Below are 15,679 nucleotides of genomic sequence, written 5' to 3' on the forward strand. Positions count from 1 at the left end.
AAATATATAATAAGATCTAGGATAGATCAGATTAGACCTCTAATCTGAAATCTGATCTGATCTCTAAATTGTTATCTAACAGTGAGGTTTTATAGTCAGTCTTAGAATATAATGAGAAATATCTTGAAACTTTGATGAATTCATGTAATTTTCAAAAACTTTTTAAAAGTAAACTAATAATATGACTTGAAATTATAATAATAATACTATTATTTCATGAAATTTAATTTTGACCAGTGTTTGTACCTTAGGTTCAAATAGTTTGCTTTTGAATAATTCAATAAATCCAAGCAAGTAATATATAAATTATTATAATACCTAGGTAACACTGAAAATGTTTAGAAAATGAAAAACGGCTTGATGCCAATATTTTTATTGCTCTTCGAAATAATCTCCGTTCCTCTCTAAACATCATTGCATTCGATGGAACCACTGAAAAAAGCAGTGGGCCCATTCTTCTTTAGGAGTCTCTTCTATGGCATTTTTGTACGCTTTCACAGCATCTTCAGGGCTCGTAAAGCGAATACCTCGAATTTTAACTTTAGTTCTTGGGAATAAATGAAAGTCACAAGGCGCCAGGTCAGGACTGTATGGCGGATGTCACCACCTACCATAGCCAAATATTCACCAGTCCATGCTATATAATAACTCCTTAGTTTTCTTAATGTGCTCTTTTGTATTTGTATCTAACTTTCAATGGATTTGTTTTATGAGATTGGCATTTTATGAATTAAAAAAAATCGCTAAGCTCCAAAAAATAGTATTATATTGAGAAATTGTTCCGAAACTTGATTTATTATATACATTATTATTATAGTTTGGAGTTTGACTAATACACGGACTTTCCAATGATTATTATAAGGCGCACGTACATCATCCGGATGTATTTTCAAATTATGTAAAACTGAATATATTAATAAATTAATTTTAAATTAACTTATGTAATGCTGTCATCCACATTCCACAGTACTAATTTATTTCAATGAAGACAATATTAACTAGCTGTTAGTAACATATACGATTTAGGTAAATTATCAGTAAAAAGACAGCAGAAGTATGACTCTTGCTTTATAGGAAATAACAGGCTTTACTCATTATAAAATGAAGAATCGAGAACGAGAACGAAATCTCGTTACATAGTTGTGACCCAACAAAATAATCGTTTAATAAGCAGTCTATACTGAACGTTTCTTAAGGAATTTTCTGCCACACATCACCACTATCTGGAACGAGCTGCCCACTTAGGGTTCTTCAAGAAAAGAGCGTACCGATCCCTCAAAGGCCGGCAGCGCGCTTGCGAGCCTTCTGGCAGTGCGAGTGTCCATGGGCGGCGGTCACACTTAACATCAGGCAGCCTCCTACCCGTTCACCTCCTGTATTTGTACATAGCCATCGTTAACAATGATTACTGTGTGATAGTTATTTTGGAATGCTATAGTGTTTACATTTACTTTAAATCTTTGAAAACACTACAGTATTTAGTAGTCCCTCGGCAAATCAAGCATAATTTTTGATACAATAATTTTGATTTGATAAATCCTTTTAATAATAAGTATTTGATGCTTCAAAATATTCCGAGAGCCTACTAAATACAATGATCATAAAATATTTACTTTCATTTCTAGCTTATCAGATTTTTGTATTTTGTGGAAAGTTTCACATTCATTACCAAGCCTGGACGCTTAAAATTATGTACTTATCTATAGTTAATATCAAATTTGTTCACTCGTCGAAATAATAGTTCTCATCCAGTTAATTAACACATACGATCGATTATTTTGCGTTAGTATATAGTGCTCCTTCATCGGATCAAGTACTTTTACAAAATGTTTTTAAAATTCAATGCAAGTGTAACTTTTCGCACTGTTATGTATTTTCGATTACTGTTTGGGCATTTCTTTGATTCTACATCAAATACTATTCGACTCATAAGACAACTGTATTGTGTAGCATTTGCCGCTGTAATGATATATAATTTTATTTATTTTGTCGAAAAAAACCCACTTATGCCTTCATTTTATCTGCCATTAGAATTTTTTATAAATTTTACTCTGTCCATGTTCTTTGAAGGCTTTATTATCGAGGCCATAACTTCTGTCGCAGATTGTGGGTACCAAGGAACATTATCTTATCGGATTATAATTTATATAGTAATTCAAATATTAACAATTATTGCAACAGTTCTATTGAAAAACTCTTTTACTTTCACATATTACGTAATTCACTTATTAGTGATTAATATATCTATGGTTTTGTCAACTATACCGAAGATACTCTTTTTCGATGTAACATATGAACGTATGAAATCATTAAGGCTGGCATTCGAAAGTACAAACCTAAATATAAGTGTGATTGGAAAGAATCAAGTAGAACACAAAATATTTGACGTGAAGTCGACCTTTAGCGCCTATAAGACATTGCTAAATCAATGTCATAAAACCAGCAAGCAAATGCAAATTGGGGTATGTCTAGTATTTTTTTTCAACATACTTATCTATATTATACTGAAAAGAAGAAAGTAAGGAAAAATTAATAATTGTAAGTTAAGATAATTGTTAATACAAATTATATGTATGTAGCATGATTAAATGAGTATGAAATATTATATGCTAAATAGTAATTGTACACCTTTATATATTTTACTGATTTCAGATGTTGGGTATTCTGATAGCTGACTACCCGAACATTGTCCTGTTTTTGTATCAAATAATTATAGTTTACTACGAAAGTGTAAGTGACTTGAACTAATTGTTTGTAGTAATGTTTATATTATTTAATAGTTAATTTTATATTAATAATACTTCTATTAACAGAAATTCTAAAACTGCATCAATATGCAACATGATAATATAATATAATATGAAATATGGATTGTACCATTTGTTTTAATAACAAGTTCAATTTTTACAGAAATGGTGGATGATGACTCCATTAATTTTAAAAATTGTGAACACATTAACATTATTGTTTACGCCTGCAATTTTATCTGAATTGATTAATATTGAATATGAAAAAACATGTGACGTTTTAAGAAGAAAAATAGCGGCTTGTGATGGTAAGAAAATATTAACAACTTTAGTTGCTATTATCATCGTCATGATCATAATCAAATAAATATAAATTAAATACATTCCAACTTATTCAAATTTGTTCTAAATATTTCTTGAATATCCAAAATTTTAATATAAAAGATATAACGTTAATTATTTTACAGATGTATCTTTAAGAGAAGTAAAACAGAGAGCCTACGATTACATAAAGATGCGCCCATACAAATTCTTCATTGTCCGAGCGGTCTCTCTCGATGTGTCAATGCCACTCAGCTTCATCGGTTTTTGTATAGGCCATCTTATCGTTATTTTACAAAACAAAAATAGTAATTATGAATTAGTCAATTAGCTTCCAACAATTTATACACGGGCTGGATGATGTAAAGCACCACGTCTTCGTATATATTGATACCATATGATCACAGATTTTGCAATCAGGATAAAATCATTAACTATTTAACTCGATAACTGCACTATGCTTGTAGTAGCTAGGGCTAACTGGCTAGCTAAATATCTATATGATTTGATTATGTAGGTATACATTTTTAATAGCGATAATTTTACGACAAGGAATATGAAAGACCACGCTGCGTTGTCAATTGACACCCCCTTAAAAATGTTAAAAAAGCAGGTGTATTATATCATTTGCTCGTGTTTGTCTTTGAGGCTGATGGTTAGATAAATTTTCAAAATGTAAAAAAAATCAAAACGGCAGACATCTTGGACTATAACTTCTCTAGTCATACATCTTTAAAGATTTTTTAAAATTAAAAAAATAAATGTATGAAATGCGCGCTTGGTCTGCAGTGTTTATCTGAAAACTCTGGGAACGACCGCTGAAAAATAGTCTGCCACCGTTGTAGCGCGTAAAGACGAGCAACTTTTAAATTTGATTTAGTATCTAAAATATTTTTTATAGATTTAAACCCCTGTTTAATTAAAAACTCAGGAACGGAAAACCTTAATTCATTAATAAAATTTTTGACGTATTACTCCGAACTATAATTTCAATCAATAAGAAATACGAGCAGGTCATATACTAAATTGCTCGCTAGCTATCGGTAGCACATAAGAACACGGAACTTCAAAACAAATATCCGACCGTGACCATACTGATAACATTTATATCACTTTGTAAACAGTAAATTCTTAAAAATATTTTATAATAATGTCGTTGAAGAAGTATGTTATATTATAAATGAAATGTTCTTTAACCCGTAATATTCGTTTGAAACAGAACCATAACCCCATGTCGATATGTATATCATTCTGGATGGTTTGGTAAAAGGAAACACACCATCAGTGATCAGATGAACTACGAACCCTCTGTGATTTTTTTTAGAACTTTTTATTATGTTCTTTTACCGTATACCACCGTGTGACTATAGTTTTTAAATAAAAAATAGTAAAAGGTGTTTTATTTTTATTTATATAACATACATACATACACTAAACCAAAAGTTTTCCACCATCCACTGGGTAGCAACATCCCGTTATGCTCTTTGCTTTATCACTTGCAAGAAAACTGACCAATGTAGCAACATCGTATGCTTCAGTAAGTCTTTTCAATGGTGTGGATTCCATAACATCCTTTGTAAACTTTTCTGCTTTATCACTTTCAGGAAAGAGAATATTTATTATATTAGTTTTCACTAAACCTGGATTTACAGTATTTACTCGAACTCCATGTTGAGCTAAATCTAAGGCAACACATTTGGTAAACATATCTAAAGCAGCCTTCGACATGCAGTACTCGGTCATATCACTGAATGGTTGGCTACTAGCAATGCTGGAAATGTTCACAATAGATCCCTTAGTTGCTATAAGATAGGGAGCAGCGAGGAATGTTAATTGATATACTGATCTTAAATTAACTGACATAATTTTGTCATATATATCCAGGCTTTTATCTTTAATACCTCCGATTAAAGATATTCCAGCATTGTTAATAAGTACATCTAGTCTTGCGAAATGGTATACTGTTTCTTTAATAATTCTTTCTACATCACCTTCCTTTGTCATATCAGCAACTATTTTAATTGGCTTTACACCTTTCTCTTTTTCACAAATTGAAGCAACACTTTCAAAGTTCTGAACATTTTTTTTTTTTTTTTTTTATAAAATAGGGGGCAAACGGGCAGGAGGCTCACCTGATGTTAAGTGATACCGCCGCCCATGGACACTCTCAATGCCAGAGGGCTCGCGAGTGCGTTGCCGGCCTTTTAAGAATTTGTACGCTCTTTTCTTGAAGGACCCTAAGTCGAATTGGTTCGGAAATACTTCAGTGGGCAGCTGGTTCCACATAGCGGTGGTGCGCGGCAAAAATTGCCTTGAGAAACGCTCAGTCGTGGAACGTCGGACGTCGAGGTGATACGGGTGGAATTTTGTATTTTGCCTCGACGTCCGATGCTGAAACTCAGCTGCAGGTATTAATCCGAACAACTCCTCTGAACACTCTCCATGGTAAATGCGGTAGAAGATGCAGAGTGACCCCACATCTCTACGCAACGCCAAAGGATCGAGCCGCTCGGAGAGGGATTGGTCATCGACGATTCGAACCGCTCTTCGTTGGATACGGTCAAGTGGAAGGAGCTGGTACTGGGGAGCCCCCGCCCAGAGGTGAGAACAGTATTCCATGTGGGGCCGTATTTGCGCTTTATAGAGTTGCAAGCGGTGGCCCGGAGTGAAGTACCGTCTCGCCTTGCTGAGCACACCAAGCTTTTTGGAGGCTAATTTAGCCTTTCCCTCCAAATGACCGCGAAACTGAACGTCGTTCGATATGTCAACGCCAAGTATTCCGATGCTGGCTGTGGCTTCAAGAAGAGTGTTTTCGAAAAGAGGAGTAGCGACAAAGGGTATTTTTTTCGCGGAAAACGCGCAAACTTGTGTCTTCTTGGGGTTAAATTGGACTAGGTTTAGTCTACCCCAGTCCGAGACTCCACGTAAAAGAGTTTCGACTTCAGACACAAGTTTGTTCCGGTACTCATCGACAACTGCCCGAGAAATACCTGCCCGGCCAGTGTAAAGAGTATCCCCAGTGCTGTCGTCCGCATAGAAATGAATGTTGCTAAGTTGCAACATGTCATTGATATGCAGAAGAAACAGGGTCGGGGACAGAACACAGCCTTGTGGGACCCCAGCATTCACGGGTTTAAGGTCGGAACATGCATGCTTGCGGACCTTGATGCTCCGATCGGCTAGAAAGCTGGAGATCCAGTCGCATAATTTCTCAGGAAGCCCGTAGGCTGGTAGCTTCGAGAGCAGTGCTTTGTGCCACACCCGATCGAAGGCTTTCGCTATGTCCAAACTAACCGCTAGTGCCTCCCCCTTGGACTCAATTGCCTCTGCCCATCTATGAGTAAGGTATACTAGAAGGTCACCAGCTGAACGACCACGACGAAAGCCGTACTGATAATCGCTAATCAGCTGGTGGCCCTCTAGATAACTCAAGAGCTGGCCATTAATAATGGATTCCATTATTTTGGAGAACAAGGAGGTTATTGCGATTGGGCGATAGTTGGATGGATCAGTGCGATCGCCTTTTTTAGGGATCGGATGTATCGAAGCGGTCTTCCAGCACTTCGGGACAGTGCCGAGCGAGTACAGGTACCGGAAAAGGCGCGTCAGGACCGGAGCCAACTCAGGAGCACATGTACGCAGCACAATTGGAGGGATACCATCCGGCCCGCTCGACTTATAAATGTCCAAGGAAGATAGTGCTCTGCGAACAGCACGTTGCCGGAATGTGATTTCCGGCATTGAGTTATCACACCGCGAAATCGCCGGTGGTGATCTCCCCCGGTCATCCAAAGTCGAGTTGGACGCGAAGAGACAGCCCAAGAGGTCGGCCTTCTCCTTCGCAGTGTGGGCGAGCGAGTCATCCTCTCTGTGCAGCGGTGGTATCGATGGCTGACAAAAATTCCCTTGTACAGCTTTGGCGAGAGACCAGAAGGCTCGGGTCCCAGAAGGGAGTTGGGCCAATCTCTCGCCAAATCTGGCGATGTGCTCTGACTTTGCCTTAGCGATTTCCCGTTTGAAGGACCTGGAGGCTGAGTTATATGCTTTTTTATGTTCGCTGGTATTGGCATCACGAGATATCGCCGCTTCCGCCCATGCATTAAAGCATTCTCGCTTTCGACGCGATGCCGCCTTGCAAGAACGCTTAAACCAGGGCTGTGACTTGCCACCGATCGGCACCGCAGAGAATGGAATAAAAAGTTCCATGCCCTGCAGAACCACTTCGGCGACAAAGGCAGCGACGGAATCTGGAGCTTCCGACGAAAAGCACATAGGCCCCCATGGGTAGGACGCAAAGAAAGACCGCATCCCATCCCAATCTGCTGACCGATAGTGCCAAATACGACGACAACCCGAAAAACGGGGCCGAGGAGGGCGCGTAGTAGGCACAGTACTCCGGACCACACAATGATCCGATGAACCCAATGGCGGGTCAACAGAGACTTGATAGGTCTCCGGATGTGAGGTCAGCAGAAGGTCCAACAAAGAGGGTTTATGACCATCCACATCTGGTATTCGCGTAATCGCAGGGACCATTTGTGACAGGTCGTAAGCTAAAGCAAAGTCGTGAAAGGATCTTCCCGCGTGATCGGTGGTTTCCGAACCGAGCCAATCGGCATGGTGAGCGTTAAAATCGCCAAGTATCACGATTTCAGCGGTAGGAACCCCTTCGAGCAGGGAATCTGTAGCCATTTGGATGTGCTCAATGAGTCGCTCAGTTTCGGTATTTCCGCTATGGGACCTATACAGGTATGCGTAGAATCGCGGATGGTCATCGCAGTCAACGCGCAGCCAGAGGCTAGATAGGTCCCTTCCTTCAAGCGACCCGAGGCGACGAGAACAGATATCCTCTCTGACGTACACGCAAACTCCCGCCCGCGGCACAAATGAATGTTGCAATTTGTACCCCGGGTAGGAGAGGTAGGAAGTATCAGCCGGGAAGGATATCTGAGTCTCAGTAAGGAAGAATAAGGCCGGCTTCGCAGTTTCGAGGTGAAAGTGAACCGCGTTAAGATTAGAGTTGAGCCCCCTAACATTGGTAAAGTCCACTGAGAGCGTGGAAGGGGATGCCTTCGGTAAATTCTTCCGTTTGCCCCGAGATCGAAACCTATAGTTTTTTGAGCAGTTTTTGCCCACCCCAGAATACGAAGGGCAGCCTGTGCATCCACCACCAAATACTGATTGTTCCGATGATGGACGCTCAGAGGGGGATTCTCCACAGCGGAAACGTGTGGTACCCCCCTGGGGTAATCTCTGTTTAAACTGCATCTTCATATTCTGGGGGGGGGGGGAATTGATGGGCTCCGGGAGTCTCACTCACCGCACGAAACGCGAGTACAATAAGATGAACCTATTGCATCACTTCACGCCGGTTTTCTGTGAGACAGTGGTACTGCCCCGGTCGTGCCTGCCCGATTGGCTGAAGCCCGAAAGCAACAGTATGGCACCCACTAGGAGGCATTTCTTCCCACCAATGCTAGTTTGGCAGATTGCTTTGCAAAGTGCAATGCTATTTCAGCTCCAATACCAGAACTAGCACCAGTAATCAACACTACTTTATTTTCGAAATACATTTTACTAAAATAACCTTAAACGTCTTATGTAACTGATTGCCTTAATGAGAGAGAAGTATACGAGTATAATATTAAATATTACATTTTATTGAAGACGAGATAAATAATAATAACGAATGTTACGTTATCAGAGCTATATTAGTGATCAGCGATCCAGTTTTTTTCATTAGTCTTATATTTAAATTTCTAAATACTCGATGGTTTTTGTTTTTCACCGCTGTACCGAACCTAGCATTTTTTCAAATGACACGGAAATGTCATGAAAAAAAATTGGCAAAAATCAGAAATTATACTTAACATGTTTTTTTAACTAAAATTCATTATCACGAAAATATATTGCTTACATATATTATGTTGCTGTATTCTTCGCTTTATACACAGTTTAAATAAATATCTTAGATGATAGACTGTATGATATACATAAAATAGGAGGAGGATAATATAATTTAGCGATACAATTCTGACTTGATATATGAAGAGTTTTTTGTTCTGCATAAATGTGATGCATGGATTAAGAATATAAAGCCAATTATGGATATGGTACTATGTTATTATTAATGTACATAGTTTTCTTGTTTGTTGATAGATAACTAAGAATAAATTTATAATACCAGAAAATGTTATTTTCGGGACAGAAGATTTGAGACTACATAAACTAGTTGGGGTACTTTTTTGAATAGCTATCTATCTGTTTATAATGTATTCATTTGCTTCATTCGATTATAACGTGTTTATCTGTTATATTTTATAACTAGATTTAAGAAAAAAATATTTTTTCGAAATTGTAAACCGATCGATCACCACGTTGGCTCTAAAATTATTAACGAGCGAAACATGCCACTGCCCCATTATAACGGAAATATATACACACACATAGAAATTTAATAAAACGTTTTATATTGACATTTTTATTTCCATTACATTCGTTACTCGTAGTTAAATTGAATCGAGTGTGCAAATGTGATGAGAACCATTACGATTTCATTTGAGCGGCGGGTGTCGATTGATAGCTATCATTTGTCTCCTTTATCCTTATTTTGCTTACACCTCTATTGTCTCTGCATAATGCTGTAGAATATAGAAATGCTTATACTATTGGTTACTTGTTATTTATATGGGAAAAATATAGAAGATATATACATGACGAAACTCAATAACGTAATTACAATATAATTTTTAGTCTCTCTCCCTTTCTCTCTTCGTTTTTTTAATGTCGGTCAAAACTACTTAAACTACTAACATTATTTTCTACTTAAGAATGAATAATACTTACACTCATCTCTCAGTCTTCCTAAACCTACACACATGTCACATATGCCACAAACATATCCAGCTCTAGTGCAGACCTGAGGAAATGGTTGACCAGCGAGATCATGAGCAGAATCGGTGACTGCTGGCGGAGAACAGTTTGTGATCTCCACTCATCCGGCATGCCTCCGGGATCTGAAATACTTTTCAGGTACATAAATTAAGCAATTCTGGAAACAGGCCCATGGTGTCTGTACCCCTCAATACGTATCAAGTAAAGTCTCAGTGCATGATTGCCGATTGCTCTCTCCTTAGTTCAATTGGTATTCTCGTGCCCAGCAAAAACGCAGATGGGTACAAGAAGGGGTACTAGTAATTATCTACGCCAGCAAAATTGCGATAAGAACAGTTTTTGTACTTATAATTAGTCTATATTTTCGTTCATAGGTTATCCGTATTAGTGAATTTGACTAGATTACGCTATTAACAAGTGCAGCATAAAGTGTTATCGTTGATCTGTCCGACAATTCATTAGAATTACGCATATTGAAACAGAATGCTGCATGCATGCATCAGCCAGTGAACGAAAATGTCCGCGAAAAGATAGACTATGGACATAGATTACTCCTAAATCTTTACCGGTAACGATCCTACTGATTGCCCAGTTACCTATATTTTGTAAGTATGTGTGAAGTTATTATGGGAGCTAAAAAAAGAAAAGAAACCCAAATGACAGTATTTAATATTAAATCCGAGTTTATTTTGTACACTCCAAGCATACGTTGCGTATGTGAACATTTAAATTTAAATACCATAGAAACTACAAAAAATAGTCGATATTTAATACTTTAACGTAATATCATTATCGGTTAGTGGAGTGACAACAACACAGCATGCTTGAATTAGAATCCATTTTTCGAATGCCTAAATAAATTTTCTAGCGAGATGTCTTCGTCAATAGTTTTTAATTTAATATATCAATTAAAGTTATCTTGTGGATTATTAGAGTGGTATATACAATAAAGTTCAATATATAACGTGATTTCAATTTCACGAAGTGAACGTCATTGTAACGAATCGAAAAATAATATTGGTTTATATAATAAATTAACTTATATAATTATAACACTAGGAAATTTGTTCTTGATAAATTAGCTATTGGAATCGATGGAATAGAATAAAATATTTTTTGGTATTTGTCAGACCATCCTGTGAAAATGTAATAAAAAACTATTGCATGTTACGACGGTTTGGTGTACATATAGAACCACACGTGTGTATTTTCAAACATAGGGAAGGCCGTACAATTCAACAATTTTGTTTACATTACTTTAAAAAAATGTTGCTGTACAAGAAAGAAAATAAAACTCAATCAAAACTTCTTAACTGGATAATGTACCTTCGTTTATTTTTCGGGTTTTACTACAATTCTCAGTGTTCTAAATATATAGAATTTTGTAAGAGATGCTACTGTCTAACACTCGTTATTACATTGTACATATTAGATCCAAAAGCAATGAATATTTTTCCATTGCACGCTATAGTTTTTGCAAAACTTTTATATTATAACAAAATTCTCTTATCTTTCTTCTATGAGAAATGGATTGACAATTTCTTTGAATCCGTATTCAGAATTGATAATATATTAGGATTTGAGTCTGTATTGATTTCCAGACAAGTGAGTGGTGTTTTTATATTTTTACTACTTCTTTCAATATTAACATCGTGTATGTATATCATCCAAAATACATTTAACCTAATTTGTGCTTTCCTTCTATTATTTCTGTTAAACGATCTACCTAAAATACTTGTGTTTTCAATAATATACGATCGATTTAAAGAGCTCAGGGAGTGTCTAAGTTGTAAATATATTGAGCTTAATGTAATCAAAAAGGATCAAGTTACATACAAAATTATTAATATTAGAAAAATTTTAGAAGTGTATAACAGTCTTTTAAACACTATTCATGAAGCGCGTACAGAGTTGGAAGTTGGGGTAAGTTAATATTGTAAGTTAATAGTGTTGAAAAGTAAGTTGTAATTAACCCAGAACAATAGTTAAATAAACAATATTAAAATATTTTATCAAAATACTCTGAATACTAATGAATCTCTACATCTTGAAATTTATATTGTTAAATTAGAATATCACAGTCAAATAAAATCATTAATGATTTTAAATAACTTCTTGAATCCAATCTTATAATATAGAATGTCATGTCTGTAGAGCGTTACACTAATTTCCATAAGATTTAACATTCAATATATACATTAAAACAATTCCACAAAAAACATTATAACCTAATTCTGAATCAATATAAAATCGATACGATATTATATATTTTCTTTTAATTCAGATATCCTGCAACATACTGCTATATTATCCACAAATAATCATTTTGTCATCGATTATGTTAAGGAATCACGAAGTAAGTCAAACCAACTCTTAACCAATATTTTATTATTAAATCGTCAAGTGGTCGGTGGTCAATTGAAGTGAAAGTCATAAAGTTAGTTTGTATTATACAAGTTTTTAATTATTTTTCTAGATTCTACCGACGCTTTGTATAAACCTCTCGATCATAGCCTGTGCGGTATTACTGATTTTCATACCAGGAATTTTCTCAGAGCTGATACTTCATGAATACAAAAATATTGTTAAAATTTTAACGAAGCAACTTATAAGATGTGAAGGTAAACTAAAATTCTTATTTACTCTATGTATTCGGACTCACTATAAGAAATAAAGAAATAATAAAGGCGTTTAGAATGAGGATTGAAGGAGACACTTCTTGAAAGACCCAATTGATTAACCTGCAACTGCTCGTGGTTATTGTAAGTTGTATCGGTTCGTAAAAAACCTGAAATGGCAGCTGGATTAGAAAAGTCTCAATCTAGAAAAATACTTTTTTGAACGGATTAAAGCTATGTATTAATTATTAATTTTAAACGCGCGAAACGTCGGAAAAAATTAAATTTTAGAATTTTGTAAATAATTATAAGTTTTTAATAATAATACATAGCTTTAATCCGTTCAAAAAAGTGTTTTTCTTAATGTGTAAAAGCTATTTCAACAAAAGACTCAATGTATTATAAATCGTTAATTATACCGATTTTAAATACCTGATAACATTATTTATCTACATATATTATACATTCATCATTTTCCTCCAGAAATGTATCTCAAAAACTAGTAAACCAATTTTAGTTGAAGTTATGTTATTCCCTAAGCTTTTATTTCTATATAACTTTAACACTTACAAAATAAGGCCCACGTGCTTGAATGTGTTAATATCAATAATAATCATAAATAAATATTATCGAACTCCAACTCCAACAACATCAACATCTTTGAAATCGATCAATAAATAATACTAATATTTTTATTCGTTACATTTTTCTTATGTCTGGTTATTACAGACGCCTCACTTCGTATGGAGATGCAACATGCGTTGGATTACATCATAATGCGTCCGTATAGATTCAATTTATTTGGTGCGATTCCCCTTAAACTCTCATTACCTCTAACAATAGCAAGTCTGATGGCAAGTGACCTAGTTATGGTCTTACAATTTAACAAAGTTTTAAAATAAAATATAAATATATAAAAAATATACTAACATTTATCACCTTTGGTTAATTCAAAACACCGTGTAACCATCCCCATAGCTCAGTTAGTCGCGTTTCATGTTTTTTTATTAATTCCCTCAAACATAAATATATGTGTTATTGTAGACAGGCATATGCATTTTTGATATGAAAGTCTACGATACTGAGCGTGAGTACAGCACAAATTTCGAAAATTTCCTACAATCTGAGCCCTCTAAGCGTTTCATTTACAGTTTCTTTATTTCATGAGAAATTAAACAGTGCTAAAAGTAGTAGATATACCTAGCCATAAGTTCTGTTACAAATGAAAATACATTTTTTTAAATGAAGTAATGTAATATTATTAAAATTTCTACCTACATATTTAATTTTAAATTTAATTAATATTATATTCGAAATGGCCACCCTTTATACAGGCCTTTAATCTGTTTGGCCACGAATCCATGCATTTACGCAATGTTTCCAAGGAAAATTTTGCCACCGCTAGCTCCAAAGATTTTTTAATAAACTTGATGCAGCAGGCATAATTTGAAGTCTAAAGGGTTGAGGTCTGGTCTAAATGAAGGCTAGTCTTCAGCACTTATAAAGTCCAGAACGTTGGTTTGAAGCCAGGCTTGAGCAGTTCGTGCCTTGTGTGAACAGGTGAAGAATCCTGCTGGAAAGTACAAGGTATATTTTTATAAAGTGTATTGCTGAGAAGTTTTACAACATGATCCAAGATTGTACCTCGGTACACTTTGGCTGAAGTTTTCACTCCTTTTTCACAAAAATGTAGTTTTATGGCTGCTTAAAAAGACACGCCCCACCAAACCATCACTAACGGAGGATCAAGACCAATTTGTACCTTTCCGACCACTTGAGCAGTTTCTTTAGAACTGCGTTAACCTTATCATTTTGCTTATTGAAGTGTTCTTCAATCGTGAAAATTTATTCATCAGTAAGGAGGATATTTCTATGCTTTTCAGCTGTGTATAGGTTTTGATCATTCTTCTGTATTTAATTGTAAAGATTGATTTGGGGCATATCCTGCAGCAGCACCGAACTCCAGGTCTTGTTTTATAATGCGCAAGAGAGTCATAGATGGAATCTTCATTTCTCGCGATAAGATGTTAAGCTTCCTAATGGGGTTTCGACGAATTCTGGCTTTTAGAGCAATAACAAGCTTTGTAATTCTAACAGCTCGCGGCCTCCCCGATCTCATTTGGTCATCGATGGACGAAGAGATGTTGTATTTGTTGATAGTATGATATACGAACAAACGGCTGATACCAAGCTTTTGTAGTGTCTGGAATATGACCGACGGCTCCATACCCACATTGGTGACTACCACCATTGGTGGTAGGTGGATTGGTACCACAAGGCGGTGACTACATTTTCTTTAACATGCTATTCCATATTGTAATTTGTTAATAAACAATCGAAAGAAGCTTTTAAAATTTACTTGTTGCAAATTCAAAATGATTAAATACATTTTCATTTGTAACAAAACTTCTAGCCAGACTAGTTATATCTGAGTCTTTATGTTATCAATGTTATCAAAACTTTATGGCTCTTTTATACGTAGATTTTCGATTCGATAGCTTTTCCTTGTATAATATTCAGATAAGGCTTAATTATTACTAACGCAGTCAAGGTTCTATAATGTAATTGGAATGTAGAACTGTGTATTGATATAAAATTGTGTACAAACAGGCACGGTAACTATAAGTCGAAATAATGTTTTCGTTCAGAAATTTTTCAGTAATTTATTGGATTCTAGCAATTCGTCTCTGCTTCGGACATTTCTGTGAATTGTCTACATCAAAACGGATTAATTTCGTTTGCAAATTCTATTGTATAGTATTTTATGCATATCAATTTTATTTTTTGTACAATATTTCATTTTACGCATCTACTCATCTATACCTACAAGTTATACTTTTATCCTTGAAATCAATATCTAATGCACTTATTTCATTATTCTTTAAGGAGTCATATTTTTTAAAATATTGTGAAGCTGTTGACACGATTGATAAAGTATTACGATTCAATGTCAAGTACACTATTTGTGCAATTGTTCTTTACGTAATGTCGATAATATGCTTCCTTATAAGCCCTACTTTCATGTTTACATTGTCTAGTAAAGGTTTTTTCTTGGAGATTTGCTCCATTTTAGTAGCCGACATATCTCTAATGCTTTCT

General features: G+C 35.5%; 3 protein-coding genes across 3 annotated transcripts; 2 read left to right on the plus strand and 1 right to left on the minus strand.

Moving 5' to 3' along the window:
* Window positions 1-2,246: 2,246 nt before the first annotated feature.
* Window positions 2,247-3,399, plus strand: LOC123706575. The gene is made up of 4 exons (XM_045655860.1): window positions 2,247-2,462; window positions 2,653-2,730; window positions 2,911-3,055; window positions 3,215-3,399. The coding sequence occupies exons 1-4, from the start codon at window positions 2,247-2,249 to the stop codon at window positions 3,397-3,399; spliced, it is 624 nt and encodes a 207-aa protein (XP_045511816.1).
* A 1,100-nt stretch (window positions 3,400-4,499) lies between these two features.
* On the minus strand, window positions 4,500-8,641 carry LOC123706583 (uncharacterized oxidoreductase TM_0325-like). Its single transcript, XM_045655868.1, has 2 exons — window positions 8,528-8,641; window positions 4,500-5,141 (listed from the first exon to the last, which is right to left on the minus strand). The coding sequence occupies exons 1-2, from the start codon at window positions 8,639-8,641 to the stop codon at window positions 4,500-4,502; spliced, it is 756 nt and encodes a 251-aa protein (XP_045511824.1).
* Window positions 8,642-10,014: 1,373 nt separating this feature from the next.
* Window positions 10,015-13,482, plus strand: LOC123706599. Its single transcript, XM_045655869.1, has 5 exons — window positions 10,015-10,100; window positions 11,816-11,885; window positions 12,247-12,318; window positions 12,439-12,583; window positions 13,310-13,482. Exons 1-5 carry the CDS (start codon window positions 10,015-10,017, stop codon window positions 13,480-13,482), a joined length of 546 nt encoding a protein of 181 aa, XP_045511825.1.
* Window positions 13,483-15,679: the final 2,197 nt, after the last annotated feature.

Source organism: Pieris brassicae, chromosome 1 (genome assembly GCF_905147105.1).
Source record: "Pieris brassicae chromosome 1, ilPieBrab1.1, whole genome shotgun sequence".
NCBI lineage: Eukaryota > Metazoa > Arthropoda > Insecta > Lepidoptera > Pieridae > Pieris > Pieris brassicae.